The 21,401-nt window shown below is 33.1% G+C and overlaps 1 protein-coding gene across 1 annotated transcript; it reads right to left on the bottom strand.

Annotated features, from left to right (window-relative positions):
* Window positions 1-10,051: 10,051 nt before the first annotated feature.
* Window positions 10,052-11,544, bottom strand: LOC115971626 (zinc finger protein ZAT1). Its single transcript, XM_031091625.1, has one exon. The coding sequence runs from the start codon at window positions 11,390-11,392 to the stop codon at window positions 10,400-10,402; it is 993 nt and encodes a 330-aa protein (XP_030947485.1). The 5' UTR covers window positions 11,393-11,544; the 3' UTR covers window positions 10,052-10,399.
* Between the last annotated feature and the right edge of the window lie 9,857 nt (window positions 11,545-21,401).

Raw genomic sequence — 21,401 nt, 5'->3', positions numbered from 1 at the left:
TCGCTTACAACTTATCACATGAGTCAAGAACCTTGTAAATGAATTAGCACATTCTCATTTACAAAGTGTTTAGAGGTTTAGAAGAAAGAGTTTGAGTTGTAGGATTCTCTGGGGTTCAATACCTGCCTACACAAAAAACTAATTGGTATCTTAGTCTGATGATAAAAAGTTATCATCAAGAGCGGACGTTATAGATTGAAATTCTCTCAAAAAAAAAATTTATGTGGTCTTAGCATTATTGCATCCATTTTCACTCGTTACTGTCTCACATTTCTATAATATATATATATACACACACATATACTGAAGTGCCTCTTCTATCACAAGTCTGGACCAGCTGGCCCAATAATGCCCTTATAAATCTAACCTTGCCTTAACTACTTCCATATCCATCAATGAGCAATCTTAGCTTGCCCCAACCTTGTATTCTAGGTTGCGGACAAATCATTATGCACCTGTTGCCTTGACAAACCCACACCTAGATATACATCCAACGTTGGTCCTAGCTTGTTTATGACAAAACTATTATTTTGATGCCTAAATTTTAGAATTTAGTTTAGTGCATAATTTTATTTATTTATTTTTTCGTATGTGGTTAGAGGATAAAACACTTTATAGACAAGGTTAATTGATTATTTAGTCACAACATTTGATGGTTTTTAACAATTTATTACAAATACATAGATATAGAGGTTACTCGGTAATGAAAATACATATGAATAAACTACATATATAATATTTTTCACAATAATTAAGTTGACAAATTTTTATTAGTTTTCATTTGGACTTACCATTTATATTACTTTTTAGCTTATTAATAATAACTTAACACTAGGATAATAGTGGAATTTGCGTGTATCTTTTTATTAAAAGACTAAGCTACAGATAAAAGTACATGAGTTGTTGATATGAAGCAGCAAAGATGCTTGGTATTGTCGGCACTTCATCATCCCCATTCCCCACTGACTTGCACTTTGACCTCAGCTATGCCAGGCACTACCGTGGGCTTTGCAGGTAATGCTATGATTCGAAGGCCATGCCTATGATGTGCATCTGTGATTCTGTATCCTCAACAAAATGCATTAATTGCTTATTAGATCATGTTATGTCTTCTTGGCCTTTTAAAAGGCTACAATGGTCTGTTTTCCTGGCCTCTTGAAACTTGGGGTTGGGTTGGTTTATTTTCAGTTTGGGCCTAACCGAGCCTCTGTAAACTTCCAATATGAGCCTAATCATGTTATGTGGCATTTAAGCTGTTTGGCGACCCAAAATTGTTGGGCTTTGGCGGGGTTATGTGTCATGAACTTTTTAATTCATCATTGTTCAGTGGATGCCTACCATACACTTAGCTAATTATTCATTAAATAGTAGTTGAAACGATTGAATGTTTCCTTTATGTTTGCTTACTGTCAAAGTTAATTATTCGATATCATATAGTACCTTTTTTCATGATATTTGCTCTTGTATTAGCAAGGATTTAAGGTCATTCTCCCAAAAAAAAAAAAAAAAAAGTTAAGGACATTTAAGTTAATTACATGTTGATCACTCTCTTTGTAAACCAAATTCACAAAAATAAGAAAGTGAAGGTAAGAGTGACTTTGGAACATTTCTTAAACTAGAGAAACTGATGGATAACTAATCTAGGGTCCCTAGGAGAGCTGCCGACTCTTAACTACCGTCCAACAATGTTTCACTCTCAGAGGTGGCCCTGAGTTCATTTGCTTTGCAAGCCATGCATGCAAAGCAGCATGACATATTAATGATTGGCAACTTGGCCTCATCATGATGTGGCCTCTGATCAGCAATACCGCGATGTAGCCAAAAATTGTAACACCACAAACTAAGTTACAAATTTTGCCACAATTATCCATGTAACAGATTGTGAGTGGTAGAGAAAAATGATAAGTTTATGTGAAAGTGTCAAACAGCTAATCACAGTCTACTACATAGGATAGTGGTGACAATAATTGTAACTTAATTTATGGTACTAGAATTACTATGTAGCACTTCAGAAAAAGATTGGCATATGAGTAAGAGCATCAGTTTTTCCAAGAGGTTGATCCTGTAAGAGATTCAGGCTCTCCAATAATGGTTGGCTGTCCGTACAATTGAAGAGGTAGGGAGTGAGATGGGAGACCAAACCGAAGGCACAAGAAGAATTATGAAAAGCCAAAACTAAGGAAGAATAAGAAAGCAACGAGCAAGGTCGATTAATGCTCTAGGAAATGAAATAGAGGTTGGATGATAATGTCATGGAGGTCCTGAAAGGTAAAACCTCCATAGCAGTGGAAGCAAATGTGCACCAAATCTACCATCAAGATTCAACCTTTGGTTACTAGGAGATGAGTATGACAATTTAACAGTTGAAAGAGATTAGAATTCTTTCAAATTTTTAAGAAAACTCTATTTTAAAAATTTTAAAACCATAATATGGTTACCTATTCTATATAAAATCAATATCAATATATATATATATATATATCTATATAATAATAGTAAAACAGAAGGGTTTGACTTTTTTTTTCTTTAAACTATTTTTGTATGTTGTTATGCAATATGCATACATCCGTTTTTTTTCCACATCATCATTGTATTAGATTAAAGCAAACCAACCCAAATTAAATTCTAATTAAATTAAGTTGGATTTTTCCTAGGAATTTTTTATTTCACTTTTTTATTTATTAATATTTATCAATTAATTATGGATCATGTATTGCACTATTTGTTGAAAATATGGAGACATATTTGGGGGAGGCCCTAGTTTTTCGCCAACCACTGCTCATACTGTTAAGGAAGGAACTTCCATTCCTGACAGTGCTAATTTTGTGGGTATGACAGCAAGTTCACTTCCAAATATAAACCCAACTGCTACTGCAAAAACTAAGTCAACCAGCACCTCTATTATGGAAAGCTTAAACAGAGTAAATCTATCAAAGGAGCGCTGCCCACTTTCAGATAATCTCCACTAATTTCTCACTTCCTCCACTCCTTTACTTGGTAGTTAGAAAAACCATCCACCTATAATTTAAGTCATATATTTTAGTTATATGACATTTTTAATTAATCACATAACTTGCTTAAATAATACACTTTGGATGAACAAAGTTTTGGTTCAAATATGTTTGGAGCTATCTTTTTCAACCCACTGCATGACAATTTATAAGACAAAGTTTTACTCCAAAAAAAGTTCTGCTTTATTTAAGTTGGGGAAATTCCTTCAAACCAAATTAAAAGAAAAGCTTTTCCATAAAAGAATCATCGAAAACCTTGAAGCTCATTGACATGGACAAACTTTAATTACAAAATTGGTCGTAGCTTAAAACTACAACAATCTTACTTAATATATTTTTATTGGTAGTGAATTTTGACAAATCAACTATTGGATTACATCTTCTTCTTATATCCTCCATACTTGAAAAATTTCTAGAAAATTGAAGATTAATAGCTATGTCATCAATAAATTGTTTGAATTACAAGTTTTTTTAGTATAAAATATAAACTTATAGATCATATAGTAAATAATATCTGATTGACACAAAATTTGACATGTGTATTAAAAGCATAAAGAACATGTAATTCAACAGTTAATTTTTTTTTTTTGCTAGAATTCAACAGTTAAATTTCAAAATATGTAGTAATATTTATTTTTATTAAGGTTGTTATTTTAGGCTATAACTAATTTTTTAACTAAATTTTGTCTTGTTAACATTGCTCAATTTTCTTAAGAAAAAAATTTTGGCTCAAATTATTTTTCCCCCCTCAGTTGTTATTTTATTAATGTTGTAGTTTTATATTATAACTAATTTTGTAACTAAATTTTGTCTCATTGACATTGCTCAACTTTTTTAAGAAATAAAATTTTGGCTCAAATTATTTTTCACCCCTCAGTTGTGGTAATTGTTTTTTTCTTTTTTTGGGTTTGAAGTCAGAAAAGAATCTTGCAATCAATTTGACCACCAAGAACCACACAAGGGTGTGGCTTGATGGTAGAAGTCTTTGTTCTGTACCCAGAGATGAGTGGTTCGAGCAATAGCTCCAACAAGACTCGTGTGGTATACGTGATATTATTCATTGCCGTCACGTAGTATGGAGTAGATGAGCCCACACTGGCTACCTATTTTTTATTCAGCCAAAAAAAGAAAAAAAAAAAAATTTGACAACCAAGAAAGCAAGAAATATTCGGCAAAACACTTAGTCTTCATTGCATCACAGCGAGAGGGGACAATCTTTCTAGTAAAAAGCATTACCAATCCATCGGCCAAGAGCCGAAGATCGAATTTTTTGCTTCTCTTTTCGCAAGACTTGTGTTTCATGTAGAAAAGGACAAACAAAATGTGAAGATGACTATTCTTTTTCTCTCTTTTTTGGTGAAACGTTGAATTTTTTTTCAATCTGTTACAGGACTCATTTTCTCCGTATGTTGCTTGTTCCCCTGGCTGTCTTTGACCGGAATCACTCCAACAATAAGCAGAATTACAATTCAGACAATAAAAAATCTGTGGCATGTTGTATTCGAATACGTCATAAATTTCAGTTTTGACCAGAAAGTATAGAAGGTTTTTATTTTTAGAGGAGAATGTAAAAGACTTGAGATTGAAGCAAATTGTAATTGGGCCTCTCGTCTGCCCATTATAATAGACTTAAAATAGCTCTATAGTCCAGCGGAGTAGCTGGGAAAATAGACTTTTAAACAACTAATACATGTTCCGTGACATTTTACGTTTACGAAATTGAGGTTTATTTGATTATATTTTTTTGAAATATAAGGATGAAGTCTAGGATGAAGTATAGGATTCAGTCCATTCATGGTAATAGTTTTTTTTTTTTTTTTTGAGAGAGATTCATGGTAATAGTTTAACCAAAGGCTGAAACACTATTCTTTTTATATACTGTAATAATATATCTTAAATCTTAATATGTTTAACAAGCAAATTATAAAAAATTATAAAAAAAAAATCCTTAGCATGCTTGATATTTAATATTTATCTCATTTTGCAAAATAGTTTGATATCATTTGACAATTCATAAAGTGCCCAAAAAATGGAGCAAATTGTTGTCCTTTTTACACTATTTTTTTTTAAGAGAAGTGTTATGTTCACAATATTTTTACAACAAATCATAGATGGTTAGTTATTATTGGTTATAATTTGAATCTATCATTAAAATTACTTTTTGTTCCACCAATAACAACCTGTCATTTAGGATTTGTTGTGAAAATGTGGACATAGTATTTTTTTGTTTTAAGTAACCGAACAATGAAGCCGATAATATATCCTTTCCTATCCTTTAAATTTGAATAACTAATTCCATAAACCATGGGATTGTTGCAGTGTCCCTCCCCTTAACAAGTTAAACAGTTGTTCAACATCCATTATTATTTATTTTTAGTCCAGAGCTTTATATTTTAGTAGTATTGTCTGATCTCCTTTATAAAAAGAACCCTATTTCAAATCCCACATCCTCCTTCTTGTTACAATTGAATTTATTTATATGTACACGCATTAATTATACTTAATTATAAAATTATAGGAGAAACTTTCCAATATCATATTAAAAGAGATTTCCTTAAACTTAATAAGTGGCGATTTATAAGATTATCCATCTGTATTAAGTCACACGATTTATTAACTTACTTAAACATGTCACATGACTAATAACTGTTAAGTAGGCTATGTGACTAAAAGTACAGGTTATAGTTTTTTAAGTTGTCATGTAGTTGGCTAGAGAAGTTTTAAGGAAAACTCCATCCTAACCAAATTTCATGTTAACCCAATAATTTCTTAATTTGATATTCTTTGCCAAAAAAAAAAACTATAATTCTTTTAAGCAAAACTTAGGTACAATTCTTTAGATTTTGTACCTTAAGTTCTCTGATTAAATTCAATGAGATGGCTTTACTAATTAATGGAATACAAAAGGTGTTATCTTCCTTTCCCTATGAACATTAAATTCATCAAGAGTCTTGTAATTTAACTGACACCTCCTAATACATCCAACAAAGACCTTCAAGATTCAAATTCCTCTCCCTTGTTATAATTATAATTTTTTTTTTTTTTTATACAAGATAGAATTTTTACTCTAGCCTAATTTAAGTGTATATGTGTGTGAAGCTTCCTCCTGAAGATTTGAACCTCGACCCTTGCCCCCTACATACTTGTGGAGTGACCACCGCACCAAAGGTACGCGATGCCCTTGTTATAATTATTGAATTTATCAAAAAGAACATAAAATTGAATTATGTTATTCATTGAGCAATACAATCATATTATAAATTTAATTAGAAAACTTAAAAACAATACCTAAATATTAGTATCTAAATTTTGTCTTAATTTTTATATTTGTTGAAATTTGTTTTCTTTTTGCAACAGTTGTAGGAGGAGAGAACTTAAAAGACCTCTATGTCACAAGACTTTTGATAAAACTTAAGTAGGTTAAAAAGTAGAAAGTAGGGACCACCACTCTTTTAGAAGATATTGATGGAGGAAATAATGAAAAATTAAAACTAAAATTATTATTATTTTTTTTTTTTTTGGAACCGGTAAGAATTCAAACTAAAAGAATTTTACGCCCTGATTGTTTCATTGTAAAATATTTGAAAACATTTTAAATGAAAATTTTTCTTTGAAATTCATTTTTGATGTCTGGTGGTGTACTTAAAAATGCTGTAAAAAATTATTTTCATTTTTGGTGTTTGTTCTATTATAAAATGAAAAAAAAATTCCTAAATTTAACGATCCAACAAATCCAAGCACAAACCACCAGATTGGCATAAATTTTACCAAATTTGTGGCATTGACTACCTAAAAAACCATGAAGAGAGAGAAAAAAAAAATTATAAGGTTCTCATGGTAGACAAGTGACGTGATCTATCATTCAACTAAAAGACTTTCATTTGTTTAAAATTGCTGAGTTATATATATATATTTTTTTTTTTAAAACAGAAACTGATTATTGACTCAACAATTTTAAACAAGTGAGAATCTTTTAGTAAAATGATAGATAAATAACGTGGTCTACTAGAAGACTTTATAATTTCTCTAGAGAGAGATCTTTCAACTCCAAGATTGATAAGATCATAGTAGTGATATCAATATCAACTCCACCAAATGACTACGGCTCTTTTTGGTTTCCACCACAAACTTAACTAACAACCACCATTTGTCGTTTAATAGAAAAATGTAATAATTAAAGCTTATGTGAGAAAAAAAAAAAAAAAAAGGAAATTTCTCATGTTTTGTAAATACGTTTTACAATTTGCGTTTATATTTTACGCTCAACCAAAAAAGGTTGCAAAATTTGGCCAAAATTTTACAGCAAAATAAAAACCATAAAATATTGAAAATATTTTCTTAAAAACATTTAACAGCAAAATTAAGAGAGCAATTAATTTACAGATGCAATAAAGGAAAAAAAAAAGTTATTGAAAAATCTGCAGTATATAAAACGGCTGGCCCCACTTAGGCATCCTCCGAGAAAAAGAGATATAAATAAGTTGACCAAAAAGGTCTGCCACTTCATCCCCCTGTTCAGTTCGATGCTCCCAGTTTTCATAAAGCGTGGCACAAGTCACGCTGACCAAATCCATTGGCGAATTTCCCTATTTGGCCTTCATTAAGAGCATGGTTTAATATACACAGTAAACCGACAGTTGGTGCTACTCAAAATAAAATGGCTTTAATTCTCAAAATAAATAAATAAATAAATAAAATGGCTTTGCAATTCAAAGTGTGGAAAAATCCAGATCTAATCATGGGCAAGAACAACAGCATTACCCCACTTGTTAGCCTTTGTGATGCATCAAATTCGTAAATGTGTTTTTTTGGCACTCCGTAATTAATCACAGTTCACTATAATGTAGTTGGTTGATACAGTTCATGATTAGGACAGTGTAACCACTAAGGATTGGCCTTCTGATGGTGGAGAAGTCAACTAATTCATGCCACTATGATGGCTTTGATCGAGGAAACTGAGATTCTAAACTAAGGAGCTATAGGATCGTATATTTTGTTTATTCAATTATACAAATATTAGAAACAATAAAATCACTCCAAATTTTCTGTTATTAGAAAACATATACTCTATCCTAAAAAATTGTTTATTGATTTGCCAGACATGAGAGAAAAGATTAATTTTTAAGTACTCTTGGGACATAGAGAAAGATGCTTTTTCTTACATTCATGGTAGGATCCACTTATTAAATTTATAGTAGGGTTCACCATACCCCGCCATAAATGTGAGACGAAAGAGCACCATCTCACAGAATATAAATCATTTGTTCCATTTTTTGTGTTCCACCAATGACAACTTGCCATATACTTGTTTAATTTTCCTTATTAAATAGTCAAAGTTTAAATGGAAAAAAATAAACACATGATAAGTTGTGATTGAGGGAATATAAAGTGGAATACAAAATGTGGTATAGAGGATTTATATTCCATTTCACAACACTTCAAAAGTACCTAAAAATTTTCCAAAATAAAAATGATGGAATATTCTTTGTTTGGATAAGCGGTGGGTTAAAAACTTAAAATTAAAATTGTTTATATGACTTATTTAGTTTAGGCATAACTTTCTAAAATTTTAACCTTTTTTTTTTTTATGTACAACTCTATTATGTCATAATGAGCACTAATAAAAATAAATTAACAAATACTTGTACCTTTTTTTTTTTTGAGAAAAATAAATACTTGTACCTATAAAATTAAAGTTTTGAAAAATTGTAAATAACCAAATTAGTTTAACCAAAAGATACTACCATACCAACCGGGCCCTAGAGTGGATCTTTTTACTCTAGAAAATGAGTTACTATTTGTTTCCTTTTAAAACACGGCTTGGGATAGCTTATTTAAGAAATTACTATGAAGCCTAAATATGGCATTAAAAAACGAAGATAAAGATATGCATTATGCGCAAAGAAAGAATGGAAAGTGACGACATTTTCGTAGCATAGTTATTATCTTTTGGTATTTTGGTCAAATCAAATATAGACAAAGCCAATCCACTACTACACTACGCTGCAGTGCAGGCAAGGCAGGGAATCAAAGGATCACAACAACAACATTCATTGTATTGAATTTGAAGATGAGGACGCACTGGAATATAACTCTATAAGGCTTTTTTTTTTTACTACTAGGTATAATTTTCTACTTCTCAAAAAAAAAAAAAGGTATAATTTTCTATTTTTATTAAAATTATATAAAAAAGAAAAAGAAAATGATTGATTAGTCATGTAGCAATGGCAAGCAGGAGTGCCCTAATCACTAGTAGCATAATTTAAGCACAAATTTTATGAAGCAAGAAATCTCATGCGTGTAAAAGAAAAGCGCCATCTTCACTTTTTGGTGACTGGTATAATATGACAGACAGGCTTGAAAAGGCATTTATATCATTCATATTAGGATTTTAATTATAAATCTGACTGATTCTTCAATAAGAATAGCATAGCACCTCCTTTTGCCCGATACTTCGTTCATTTCAAGGCAAAATTAAATTCCACAATCTTTTATTCAGAAAATGAAGGGATTTGGATCTTCTCCTAGTCACATATGCAAATCCCAACTCAAAGAAAAAGCAACTTATGCTTCTTTTAGGCTATTTTAGTCATTTCATTGTTTTTTAGTTCCTTGTTCATCCTCAAAATCATTGATACTATGCTTCACGCTAAAACAACAAACTAATATACATATAGAACAAAAGGAGATAATAAAAAAGCCAAATGATGAGAAGCAACAAAAGAAAAAATATATATACATAAATTTTAAAAGGAAAGGACAGTTCACTGAACATTGAGAACAGAGGTGGGCATGTTAACAGAATTGAAGCATACTTTGGTACTTTCCAAGACCAACTTCTCTTGGTCCGCAAGCAAGCCCCAACAAAACTTTTATCAGTAAAATGGGGTACACATGAAGTGGGTTCCTCTGTAAATGGTTGCCACACCTAATTGGTTGTCACAGTGCATAACAGTACTTGAATTTACTATAACACCACACTAGAATTTGTGGAAACAAAACTCAGATACTTGAATAAACTATAACAAAAATTCGAAGAGTTTGTAATAACAAATCTACAACGCTTCAATTCGCTATAACAAAGATCTACAATACTTCCCATCAAAAAAAAAAAAAAAAAAAAAAAAAGATCTACCATACTTGAAAGGAACTAGAATTTTGTAAAAACGAAGCTAAGAAGAATTTAGCCAACTGAATTGTCACCACTACATGTTTGATGGATAGTATAAATAATAGTCAGCCATGAACGAATCACCATAAACTTGAAACGCATTTGATGTACTAAAACTGGTGAAGAAATGTTGTAACTACAGCCTACATGAAACCCAGTTTACTGAATTGAACAAACAGCAGCAATAAAGCCTGGATCTTTTGAACACATTAAAGAATTATGCGTCAGAGACCACACTAAAATCATCTTCTTCAACTGGAGCAGGCAAGTTGAGATCTATCACATTGGTCTCAACTTTCAAGGTAGTACTTACAGCAACATGAGCAGTAGTGGTTGAAGAACCCAAAAGATGAGATCTCTTGTGGCCACCAAGTGCTTGACCAGACCCAAACACTTTGTCACAATATGGGCACTCAAAGATTCTACCATTAGCATCATTACCTTGTTCATCTCTATAACAAATGGTTTTGTGACTACCCAAAGCTTGAAAAGATCGAAATGTTTTACTACATTTCTCACACCGATGCTTCCCTCGAACCTTCTTGATTTTGATTTCCTCAACTTCCTCTGGTTCCTTGACCTTAGTCTTAACCGATCTTTGTACTTCTTTACCTTGTTGTTGATGTTCTTCCTCATCATTTTTCATCCACATATCCCTTGAAAGCATCATGAGGCACATAGCAACATCTTCTTCAGGAGAAGTATCAGACACGGAACTCACCGGTTCTGGCTCGGTAGGAGACTCAACCAAACTTGGATTTGTCAACTTGGGCTTCTTCAATTCAAAGCTCTGACTCTGACTCAGACTCAGATGACCCTCTGTTATAAACGGTTTCCGATTTCGCTTGGATCGTCTCCGAGTTGGGTTCTTTGACTCGGTCTCGCTCTCTCTGTCCTGTACCACAGACCCAGCATCAACTGCAAAAGAGAACTCAGGATCTGCAAGTCTGAAACTTTTCTTCGGATTCTCTCTCAACCCATAAACTAAAGCCTTCTCCTCAGCTTCTCTCTGCCTTTGTTGCTCTTCTTGTTCTTCACCAGAAGAAGATGAAGGTGAAGATGAGGCTGACTCAGTAGTAGGCTCAGCAGCAACGAGCTGCTGTGGCTTTGGAGGAAGAGGCAGAGTTGCCAAGTGAGCCTTCATGTGACCACCCAAAGCTCTGCCATTAGCAAACGTCCTAGAGCAAAGCTTGCATTTGTGCCTCTCCATTGCAAAAGAGCAGAGCCAAACCTTACCAAGCAAAAACAAGATCAAAGCTTTAGACTCAGAAGACTCTCTCTCTCTCTAAGAGACTTTGAGAAGTATAGGGAGATTGGGAACTTAAAAGGAGTAGGTGACAAGCATTCCTCCACCAAAAGACACACACAACCCAAAAATATAGTTTGTTTGGTATATAATATATGTGAAAAAACAGTTGTAAATTGTTAAAAATTATCATAATTATCTCATTAATTTTTATTTTTGGAGCGGCAAAAAAATTAAGAAAGTGTGATCATGAGTGGGGAAAGAGGGACAAGTAACATGCAAACCTTGCCCATCTCAGTAATAAGCTTTTCTTTTCACCACTTTTCGGAAGTCCATAAAACAGCCCCCCCTTTTTTTTTTAGTAATAAATTAAATGATCAATATCCATTTGCATTTTTCCCATTTCAAATTGACTATGTAACATGATTCTAAAAAAAACAAATTAGAAAAAAGAGACTATTATGTAACATGGTTTTCTTTTGAACTTGGTTTGGCGGATCTCTTATGCAAACACTTCTTTTCATGCCATATTGCGTGATTGGATCTAAACAGATTGAATTTTACATATTAACTACCCTTGTTGCCTGTGGACAATATTTCTAATAAATACATTCGGAATTGGATTTGGACGGACTATTTGCAATTTCTTTAGAATAAAATATTAAATATATAACAAATTGTGATTAGTAAAGTATAAAAGTAAATTCAAAAATATGGAACATAAGATTTATATTTATTTATTTATAAATATTTCATTCCCTTGAAATTGTAGGATATGCCTTCTTTTCTTTGGAGTAATGCTTCATTGATTCTATTTGTATTCTTCGGGCAAAAAAATATAATAAAGCTAAATATGCTTATTGTTTGAGGTGGGTTGTATACATAATATTTTATAGTATTATGGATGAATTAGGTTGATAATTCCTAAAAGTTATATACTCCATAATATACTCCATATTCACACCAAAAAAAAAAAAAAAAAAGTTATGTACTCCATGTGTACTATTGACAAGGTAATTTGCAAGCCATTATAGATTGAACAATGAAATTTTATTTATCCAACATTTAAAAGAAATAAACTAAGGGTTTGTTTGGTTAGTTTTATATTTCATTTTATTTATTTGATTATTTTATAGTATTTTAAAACTTTTTTTGTTAATGTATGGTTGTACTTTTATATAATTTATTTTATAGAGAAAATAAACCAATAAAAATAAATGTATCAAAAAACACTTTCATTAAAATTGATTTTGTCAATAACTTAATTACAACAATAGGAGAAAAGAAATTTGAACCCTGTAAATGCTAGTTAGATGATAAGGTTCTTAAACATTAAAAATGTCTTTTGAGCGTAAATATTGAGATTCTTCCTCGATCTTATTTTTCTATGATTCTTAATAAATTAAGGGGACTTAGTAAATTTGGGGTTACAAAGTCAAACGTGTGGCTTACTTATACAAGTCAATAACACAATTGGATTTGTTGTGTAGTATTACAACCGAGTTGTTATAGCCTTATAGGTCGTTAGTACATCATATGAATTTTCTATACAGTAGAAAAGTCCCTAACAATGTTATTCGATTTGCTTCTGGATACAAGGTTCTAAATACAAGAGGAATTTTTTAATGAAAAAAGACCCTCCGACTTGATCAACTTGCGGGGAAGCATTGGTCCCCTTGCTGAAGTGAATATACCTAAAATTCTGCGTAAGAACTTCCTTGATATACTTGCCATAAAAGATAAAGCTCTTGATAGTTGATGCCTCCTCTTTTTTTGTTTTTTTTTTGTTTTATCTAAATGAAATTTCTGTTTCTAAAATGTTTATGTCAATAATATTTTAATAATAATTTTATATCAATTTTTAGGTAATAAATTATACCCATTGTTATTAATGTAAATTTTTTAGGTACTCCTAAAATATGAGAAATTATGCTCCTACTCTTTATTGATAGGTAAAAAATTAATTTTAATGATAAACTCAGGAGCAGAACTACATACAGACAGAGGGGGCTGTGGCTCCCCCAATTTTTTTAAAAATATTAAATAATAAGTATATATTTAAGATTTTAAAAAATAAACCCAAGAAAAATTATATTTGCTCCCTCGACTCCGAATCTTAATTTCCTCCCTAGATGGACTCATATAGTCATATTAGAATTAACAACTTATCACTTACTTAAAAGTTATTGCCAAATTATAGTAAAAGTGTCTTTGCTCTGTTTGTGTTTTATTCCGATATTGGTAAGCTATAATCCCACCTGACAAAACGAAAGTTTACGCTACTATGAAAATAGAAGATAGAGAGATTTGATTTAAATAATTAAATAGTATTTAAGGTTCTGTTACTTTAGCCGGTGTTATCAGCGCCAACTGTAACAGCAAGAAGCTTTAGCATGCCGACCGGTACTTTTTTTTTTGTTGACTGTTACGTACGCGCTCCTGTAGTCTCGCGTGATGACAAGCGCACATTCACACAATCACACTTTCAATTCACACTATTTTCTTCCCTGCCTCCTAAGAACTAAATCATGTGTTTTAGCAAAAAAAAAGAAAAAATCATGTGATGGTGGGCAATTTTATTTGGAGAATTTACACATGTCAACATTTTAGATAGACATCTGTCTAAGACTTTTGCTTAAATAAAACTTCTGTTAACTCATTATCACGTGATGACTTATGTATATTTTGCAAAAATTATTGAAACTTAATTTACAGCAAATCCTTCCTCATCTTATTTTCGTTTCGTTTTGTTTTGAAATTTTTTGTATGCCTTTAGATTAGCTTTCTTGACAATTTTACTGCTTAAATATTTGCAAAAGAATAATTTTACCTAAAGAAAATGAAATTTTAATTTTTTTTTATAAACTAATACGCTAATGGAGAGAAACTCATCCAAATAGTCCCAAAAAACTTAAAGCTTAAAATTGTTCACTCGGTCTACCAAATTTGATTCTATTTTCAAAATGGTCATTCCATTCATTTTCGAATTTGGTTTGACCATTGAGTGCCAAGAATACGAAGTCTTTTTTTCCCCTTCTCTTAATGACCATATTGGTCACAAGCATGAAATGAATCACCATTTTGAAAATTGAATCAAACTATAGGTCAAAGTAAAATAATTATGTAGTGGTACTTTAGTTATATATATATATATATGCGTGTGAGTGTATTCTCTTATCTCATCCCCCTTCCCCTATATATATGTGTGTGTGTGTTTTTCAAATAAAATAAAAAATAAAAAACCTCTATATATTACTTTCGTGTTTGTGTGTTCTAATAAGTATTATTGTTTCCTAAAAAAAAAAGGTAAAATAATTCTCAAACTCAAAAGGATACAAATAAAAATACCCTCAGCTTTATGAGTCGAAAGTGTAATTTTATTAGTGGTCTTATATTTAACACAATATAATTATTATGGTAAATTGTAAATCATATTTCTAAAGTTTGGAGATGATTGGATTTTATACCGAGAAGTTTTAGAATTTTGGATTTTACCCCCTTGAAGTTTGGGGTGTTTGGATTTTACATCCTGACATTTCAGAACTTGGATTTTACCCCCTAAAGTTTATGGTTGTTTGGATTTTACACACCCAAATTTTGGAACTTTAGGATGTAAAATTCAAACACCCAAAAACTTTAGGGAGTAAAATCCAAAAACTTCTAAAATATAGGGGTAAATTTCAAATTTTGAAATGTTAGGGTGTAAAATTTTAAATATCACCAAACTTCAGGGGGTAAAATCTAAATATCACCAAACTTCAAAGTGTAAAATCTAATCATTCCCAAACTTTAGGGATGTAATTTGCAATTTACCCTAATTATTAACAAAAACTCTTGGGAACTTGGATAATTAGGGGTGAAGAAATTTGAACATTAAATGTTTTTGTTGGAAGCACCAAAATGTGTTAATTGAGATCCAAGACTCTTGGAAACTTTTAGACTAATTTATTTTCTCAATTTATTTTAAGGAATCAAATTAGATATTTAAATTTTATGTATTTAGATTTATTTCTTTCTTTGATTATTAGTAACTATGAATGAATTGTTTTTCTTTCCTTATTTTAATGATATGAAATATATAGTTGTAATTACATTTTTTTTTATAAATATTATCAATTTGGAGTAATATTTATAGTTTAATATTGCTTTCAATATTGTTTTTTAATCTTACCCCTTCTAGACTGAAATCCTAGCTTTTCCATTGTGAATATTCCATCTTTCTTACTACATATTTTATAATTCTTATTATTCTTATATGCTAATGATTAACTATTAACAATAAATTACTTATTTCTTACTAGTAATATGAATGAACAAACAAATAATCGAAAAAAAATCAAAATCTTTCAATTTCTTTCCTTAGTGAAAATTATTTAAAATTTTCTAAGAAAAAGAGAACTAAAAGCAGCATACTTTTACTTACAAAAAAGTAATTAAAAAGCAAACAAGAATAATGCTTATTTTTTCTTTTCTTTGCTATAAGAAAAAAAATGCTTATACAGTTGTATCAAATAAAATGCGGATCTGATGCGGAGGTAGAACGAGTCATCGTGAATCGTGATTGATCATACCAGCACCAAAATTAGAATAAGCCAATTGTCATATATGGACTCCACGATTCGGCTTTTTGCACACTTCTCCAAGCACCTGGTAATCCGAAAGATACAACCTCCCATTGCAGGATTTACTCTGCAGTCTGCAGGCAACAAGTACAAGTATCACAACAAACAACAGTGTCACAACCAGAATTTTAGTCAAACGTAACATTAATCCCTTTAAGAATAAAGAAGGTATTATAAATTTATAATTGTATATACAATGAAGAAAATTTTTAAAGCATTTGCACATAGTTAATTTGACAAATTCTTATGAATATTTATCTAATTCATTGATATCAATTTTTTAATCTATTACTAACAATGTATCATATTAATTGGGTGTGAAATCTTTTGCTTTTATAGACTTTCTCATAAATATAAAAATAAGAAAGTCTACGAACACAAAAAATTGACAAATTTTTACACCCAACAATGTGACAAATTGTGTATAAAGGTATGCTATGGTCACAATTCTAAATATGCAATTGGTGAGTGCTTTAAAAAATGTTGACGCTACAATTCAAAATTAGTTGGATTAGAAATTAGGGGAGACTGAAGAGTGAGTACTAACATCTATCGGGTTAGGTAGACATATTGGGTAATTAGGATTGAGATCCTAATTGGTATAGGTGAGAGGGTTTGAGGATTGAATTGTAGGATTGGCACAAGGATTGTAAGATCTTACTTTCCGATTAGAAAAAAAAATACTAAAAAATACCTATAATTATAATCCATAATATATATTAAAGAAACATAGAAAAAAAAGTTTTTTTTTTTTTTTTGGACAAAAGTGAGTGAAAGTACTAATAAAAAGGAAAAATACCAAATTACAAATATATAAACGAATTCCAAAGTTCAAAAATTACAATTCACAAAGACCAATATCTAAGTTAAACAACTCAAAGCATACATAATGTCTTACATAAATTACCAAAAACAAATAATAATGTCAATACCTAATGTATCACATTAACAACACAAAACAAATAACAATATTTCAAAAAATATCACAAGATTTTATTAGGTTAAGGTGACGACTAAGCACTGACATAAGCTTTAGGGTTTTATATATATATATATATATATATATTATCAATTTGGGCTAGGGCCACTAGCTAATCTATTTATTACATTTAGAGGCCCAAAATAAGAAAAAAAAATTGAATTTTCTTTTATAGCACATGATCTTTAGTATCACTATGAGATCAAGATTCTATAAGATCTTAAGATTTGGATCGAGATTTCACACAGATTTCATTTTAATAGAGATCCTGCTAAGATTTAGGACATTTTAGGGATGTAGGATCTTAAAATTAAGATACTAAGATATGGATCGAGATATTGATAACCCGACACACATAATTGTTCAGGTTTGGGAATGCCAATATGTAATTTTTTTTTTTTTTTTTTATAAAAAAAAATAGTTGTCATGTTATTAAACATAGGTCGCCCCATTCTTTCATTAGCAATGTACATAAAAATAGACGAAGGATGAATAGAGCTTGTTTTTGAAACTTTAGGGAACTTAAATTGGCCATTTGAAACTTTAAGGCTCCACTTGGGAAGAGGGAATTGAATGAAATGGAAAGGAATAAAAAGAATAATTTTAGAATATTCTTCCCTTCTCTTGTTTGTAAGTTTTAATGGAGGGAATGGAAAGTCCATTTCCTTGTTTGGGAGTTTAAGTGAGAGGGAATTGAATGGGTAGGAGGGAACACTCATTCCTCTCTATTCCCTTAAAACCTCAAATTTTCATTCCCTCTGAAATTGGGAGGAATGAGAGGGAATGAAATTAGATTTAATGATTTTTTTACTAAAACTCCCAAAATACCCCTATATATTCAACTCTTTATTTTAAAATAGGGGTGTAAGGACTCAATTTGTAACGACCCCAAAATGATGTTGGGTTCGCACGTTAAGGGCCCAAACAATATAATTTGTAGAGCGTGGGCTTGAAAGGCTAGGCCTTGATTACCGGACGATGGTTAGTCATGGTGTTCATATAGAACTAAACCATGTTCGCTCGAGAAGTCTTTCTCCTTGATATGGGCTGGGAGGCTCTGGTTCTTGACCTTTTTTCTCAGCCTTTTTTCTGGACTGTTTACTTCTCCTTTTATATTAGTCTTTACCCCTCTTCCAACGTCCACGTGTAGGTTCAACTTTCCAGGGCTGATATTTGTCCCATCAGCCCATACCCAAAGTGGTTGGGAGTGGTTGTAAAAGCTGAAAAGTATTGCTCTGTCTGACGCAGAGTATTTAATTGCAGTAATGACAGCCTTTCCTTTGTCCTTTGTCGCCATATTATCTAGGGCTCCTTTATCTATCAACGCGGATGTGTTCGGCTCTTCCCAAAACTGTTCCTATGCCGTTCTTGCCATTTCTTTTAGGAGTGTCTTGGGGATGCCGAGGATAGAGTCATCTTCAGCCATATCTCAAGGCTATTTGGACTTTCACTATAGGTCCTCGGCTATATCCCTCCTTGGCTCGGGCCTTGGGCCCCAATGTAAAGTGGGCCAGGGTCACAAATCCTCTGGCCCCATAATAGCCCCTCAAAATCCTGCTGCCCGACCTCTTGGTCGGGGAGGAGGGTTTTGGTGATGTCAGGCCTATATTATGGCTTGCCTAGCTTCATCCTTCATTAATATCAGTGTCTTTTAGTTTGCCTGGGAAACGCTCCCGGTCATGAGACATTTTTTTTAATTTTACTCACGTCACGCCTCTGCCGTTTCAATGTACGAGACACGTTTTTAATATGTTCCTTTTACGAGGCGACGCCCATCCAACGGTTGTAGACGGCGTTGGGAGTTGAGTGAGAATTATCTCGTTTGTAACTTTTCTTGGAAATCTGTACAGATTAAATGCCACCAGACTTGCCTTTCGTATAAGAAGTAAGGCAAGAGGTCACTTCCTTTACGTACAGACCCTTCAGTCTTTTCAAATTCCTAAACCTCCAGCTGCGTTCAAAGTTTTCATTACCAGTGCAATTCAAACCTTAGTGAGTGATATGTTTGAGGCAAAAGTGGGGGTGAAGGGACCACACCCTCTCCAGAAGCACTGGGTCTTTCCGAGACTCAAGATGGCGCGGTCAGGTTAAGGGAGACGGAGACTCAAGACAGCTCTCCCCTTTCGCAAGGCGGGGGAGAAGCCCCCTCTTCCTTCAGCCAAAATCCGAAGTAGACACTGGTCGCACCAGATTTTCGGTGCGGCAGCAATGGGGTTTCTCATCGTCGGTAGCATCCGCTCTCTCTCAAGCGTTGCTAATATGGCACCCGTGTGTTAGAAGTCAGAACTGATGCGAGGATTAGGCATTCTCGCTTCCTCCTCTCCTCCTTCTCTGGTGCCTTCTTTTGCCTCCGCTTCTTCTTCTCTTCCATCACTAGGGACATCCTAGTGTTTCTACTTCTTCTTCTTCTGCCTCTTCCCACCTTCTGTCAAAAGGGGTCATCCTGACACGCCTAGTCACCATAAGAGCAGAATTTTGAAGGATTTACCGTTCCCTTGTATCTTTTTCATTTTTTTTTGCTTTCTCTTTCTGCCTTTGTAATTAGCTTCTGGTATAGGCATGCTTAAGCCCTTCATTGTATGCTGTACTATTTCTTGATATTAATAAAAGATTACTTTATCTTAGTCTAAACATTCTTTCTTTTCTGCAATAACTATATTGTGAATGGATGTGCTATATATATATATATTTTTTTTTGAACGATACTTAGGGCTGAACCCTTTGTTAACAAAAAGCTATTATTTTGAACTTACTGAGACTAACAAGCACAATAATGCCGACCTGAAAAAGGTTATACATATAAGACTAACCGAGATAACAGCTGAACGTTCTGTATTGCGTATAAGGCGATCATCCGAGGATGGGTAACTCAAAATGAACTATCTGAGATGGTCGCTATGTACTAGGGTGCTTTACCATGTTCCTAACAACATTCATGGCCTTGACCATTTTTGGCATCCAGTCCGAGGACCGAGGTATGACTGTACTGGGCTTAAATACTCGTTTACGTTAGTTTCCTTAGAACTGGGGATCCGAGAACAGGACGGGATTTCCATTCCGTCTAAGACTTAATCCATTTTCTAATGACTGATTTTCCCATAGGTTTGAGTTCGAGGACCATATAATACATTGGTTCTGTTTAAAACTTAGATATTTTCTTTAAGTAGTTGGTTTCCCCATAGGTTTGAGTCTGAGGACCATACAATACCTTGATTTTATCCAAAACTTAGATATTTTCTTTAAGTAGTTGGTTTCCCCACAAGTTTGAGTTCGATGACCATACAATACCTTGGTTCTGTCCAAAACTTAGATATTTTCTTTAAGTAGTTGGTTTCCCCACAGGTTTGAGTTCGAGGACCATACAATACCTTGGTTCTGTCCAAAACTTAGATATTTTCTTTAAGTAGTTGGTTTCCCCATAGGTTTGAGTCCGAGGACCATACAATACCTTAGTTCTGTCCAAAACTTTGATATTTTATTTAAGTTTGGGGGGACCAGCCCCTCGGCCAAGGTGTGGGACGTTGATCTGACGTTGGAAGCCCCAAGAATTGCCTGTGCCACTGGTGCTTCGAAGCGCAGCCCCTAGTGGAACTTTATGTTAGGGCACAACAAAGGGCCGTTGGAAGTGGTGGAGGGACTTTCTCGACCCACCGCCTGTGCCAACGCACAAGCCTTCCCCACAGACGGCGCCAATTGTAAGGACTCAATTTGTAATGACCCCAAAATGATGTTGGGTTCGCACGTTAATGGCCCAAACAATATAATTTGTAGAGCATGGGCTTGAAAGGTTAGGCCTTGGTCACCGGACGATGATTAGTCATGGTGTTCATACAGAACTAAACCATGTTCGCTCGAGAAGTCTTTCTCCTCGATACGGCCTGGGAGGCTCTGGTTCTTGGCCTTTTTTCCCAACCTTTTTTCTGGACTGCTTACTTCTCCTTTTATATTAGCCTTTACCCCTCTTCCTACGTCCACGTGTAGGTTCAACTTTTCAGGGCTGATACTTCTCCCATCAGCCCATACCCAAAGTGGTTGGGGGTGATTGTAAAAGCTGAAAAGTATTGCTCTGTCTGGCGCAAAGTATTTAATTGCAGTAATGACAGCCTTTTCTTTGTCCTTTGTCGCCATATTGTCCATGGCTCCTTTATCTATCAACGCGGATGTGTTCAGCTCTTCCCAAAACTGTTCCTATACCGTTCTTGCCATTTCGTTTAAGAGTGCCTTGGGGATGCCGAGGATAGAGTCATCTTCGACCATATCTCAAGGCTATTTGGACTTTCACTGTAGGTCCTCGTCTATATCCCTCCTCGGCTCGGACCTTGGGCCCCAATGTAAAGTGGGCCAGGGTCACAAATCCTCTGGCCCCACAAGG

The sequence above is a fragment of the Quercus lobata genome, chromosome 12 (genome assembly GCF_001633185.2).
Source record: "Quercus lobata isolate SW786 chromosome 12, ValleyOak3.0 Primary Assembly, whole genome shotgun sequence".
Lineage (NCBI taxonomy): Eukaryota > Viridiplantae > Streptophyta > Magnoliopsida > Fagales > Fagaceae > Quercus > Quercus lobata.
The sequence above is the reverse complement of the archived record's forward strand: the minus strand, read 5'-3'. Positions and strand labels throughout refer to the sequence as shown.

Bases quoted from the DNA above. Each gene is read 5' to 3' on its own strand.
- LOC115971626 (XM_031091625.1), bottom strand. From the start codon at position 11,392: ATGGAGAGGCACAAATGCAAGCTTTGCTCTAGGACGTTTGCTAATGGC.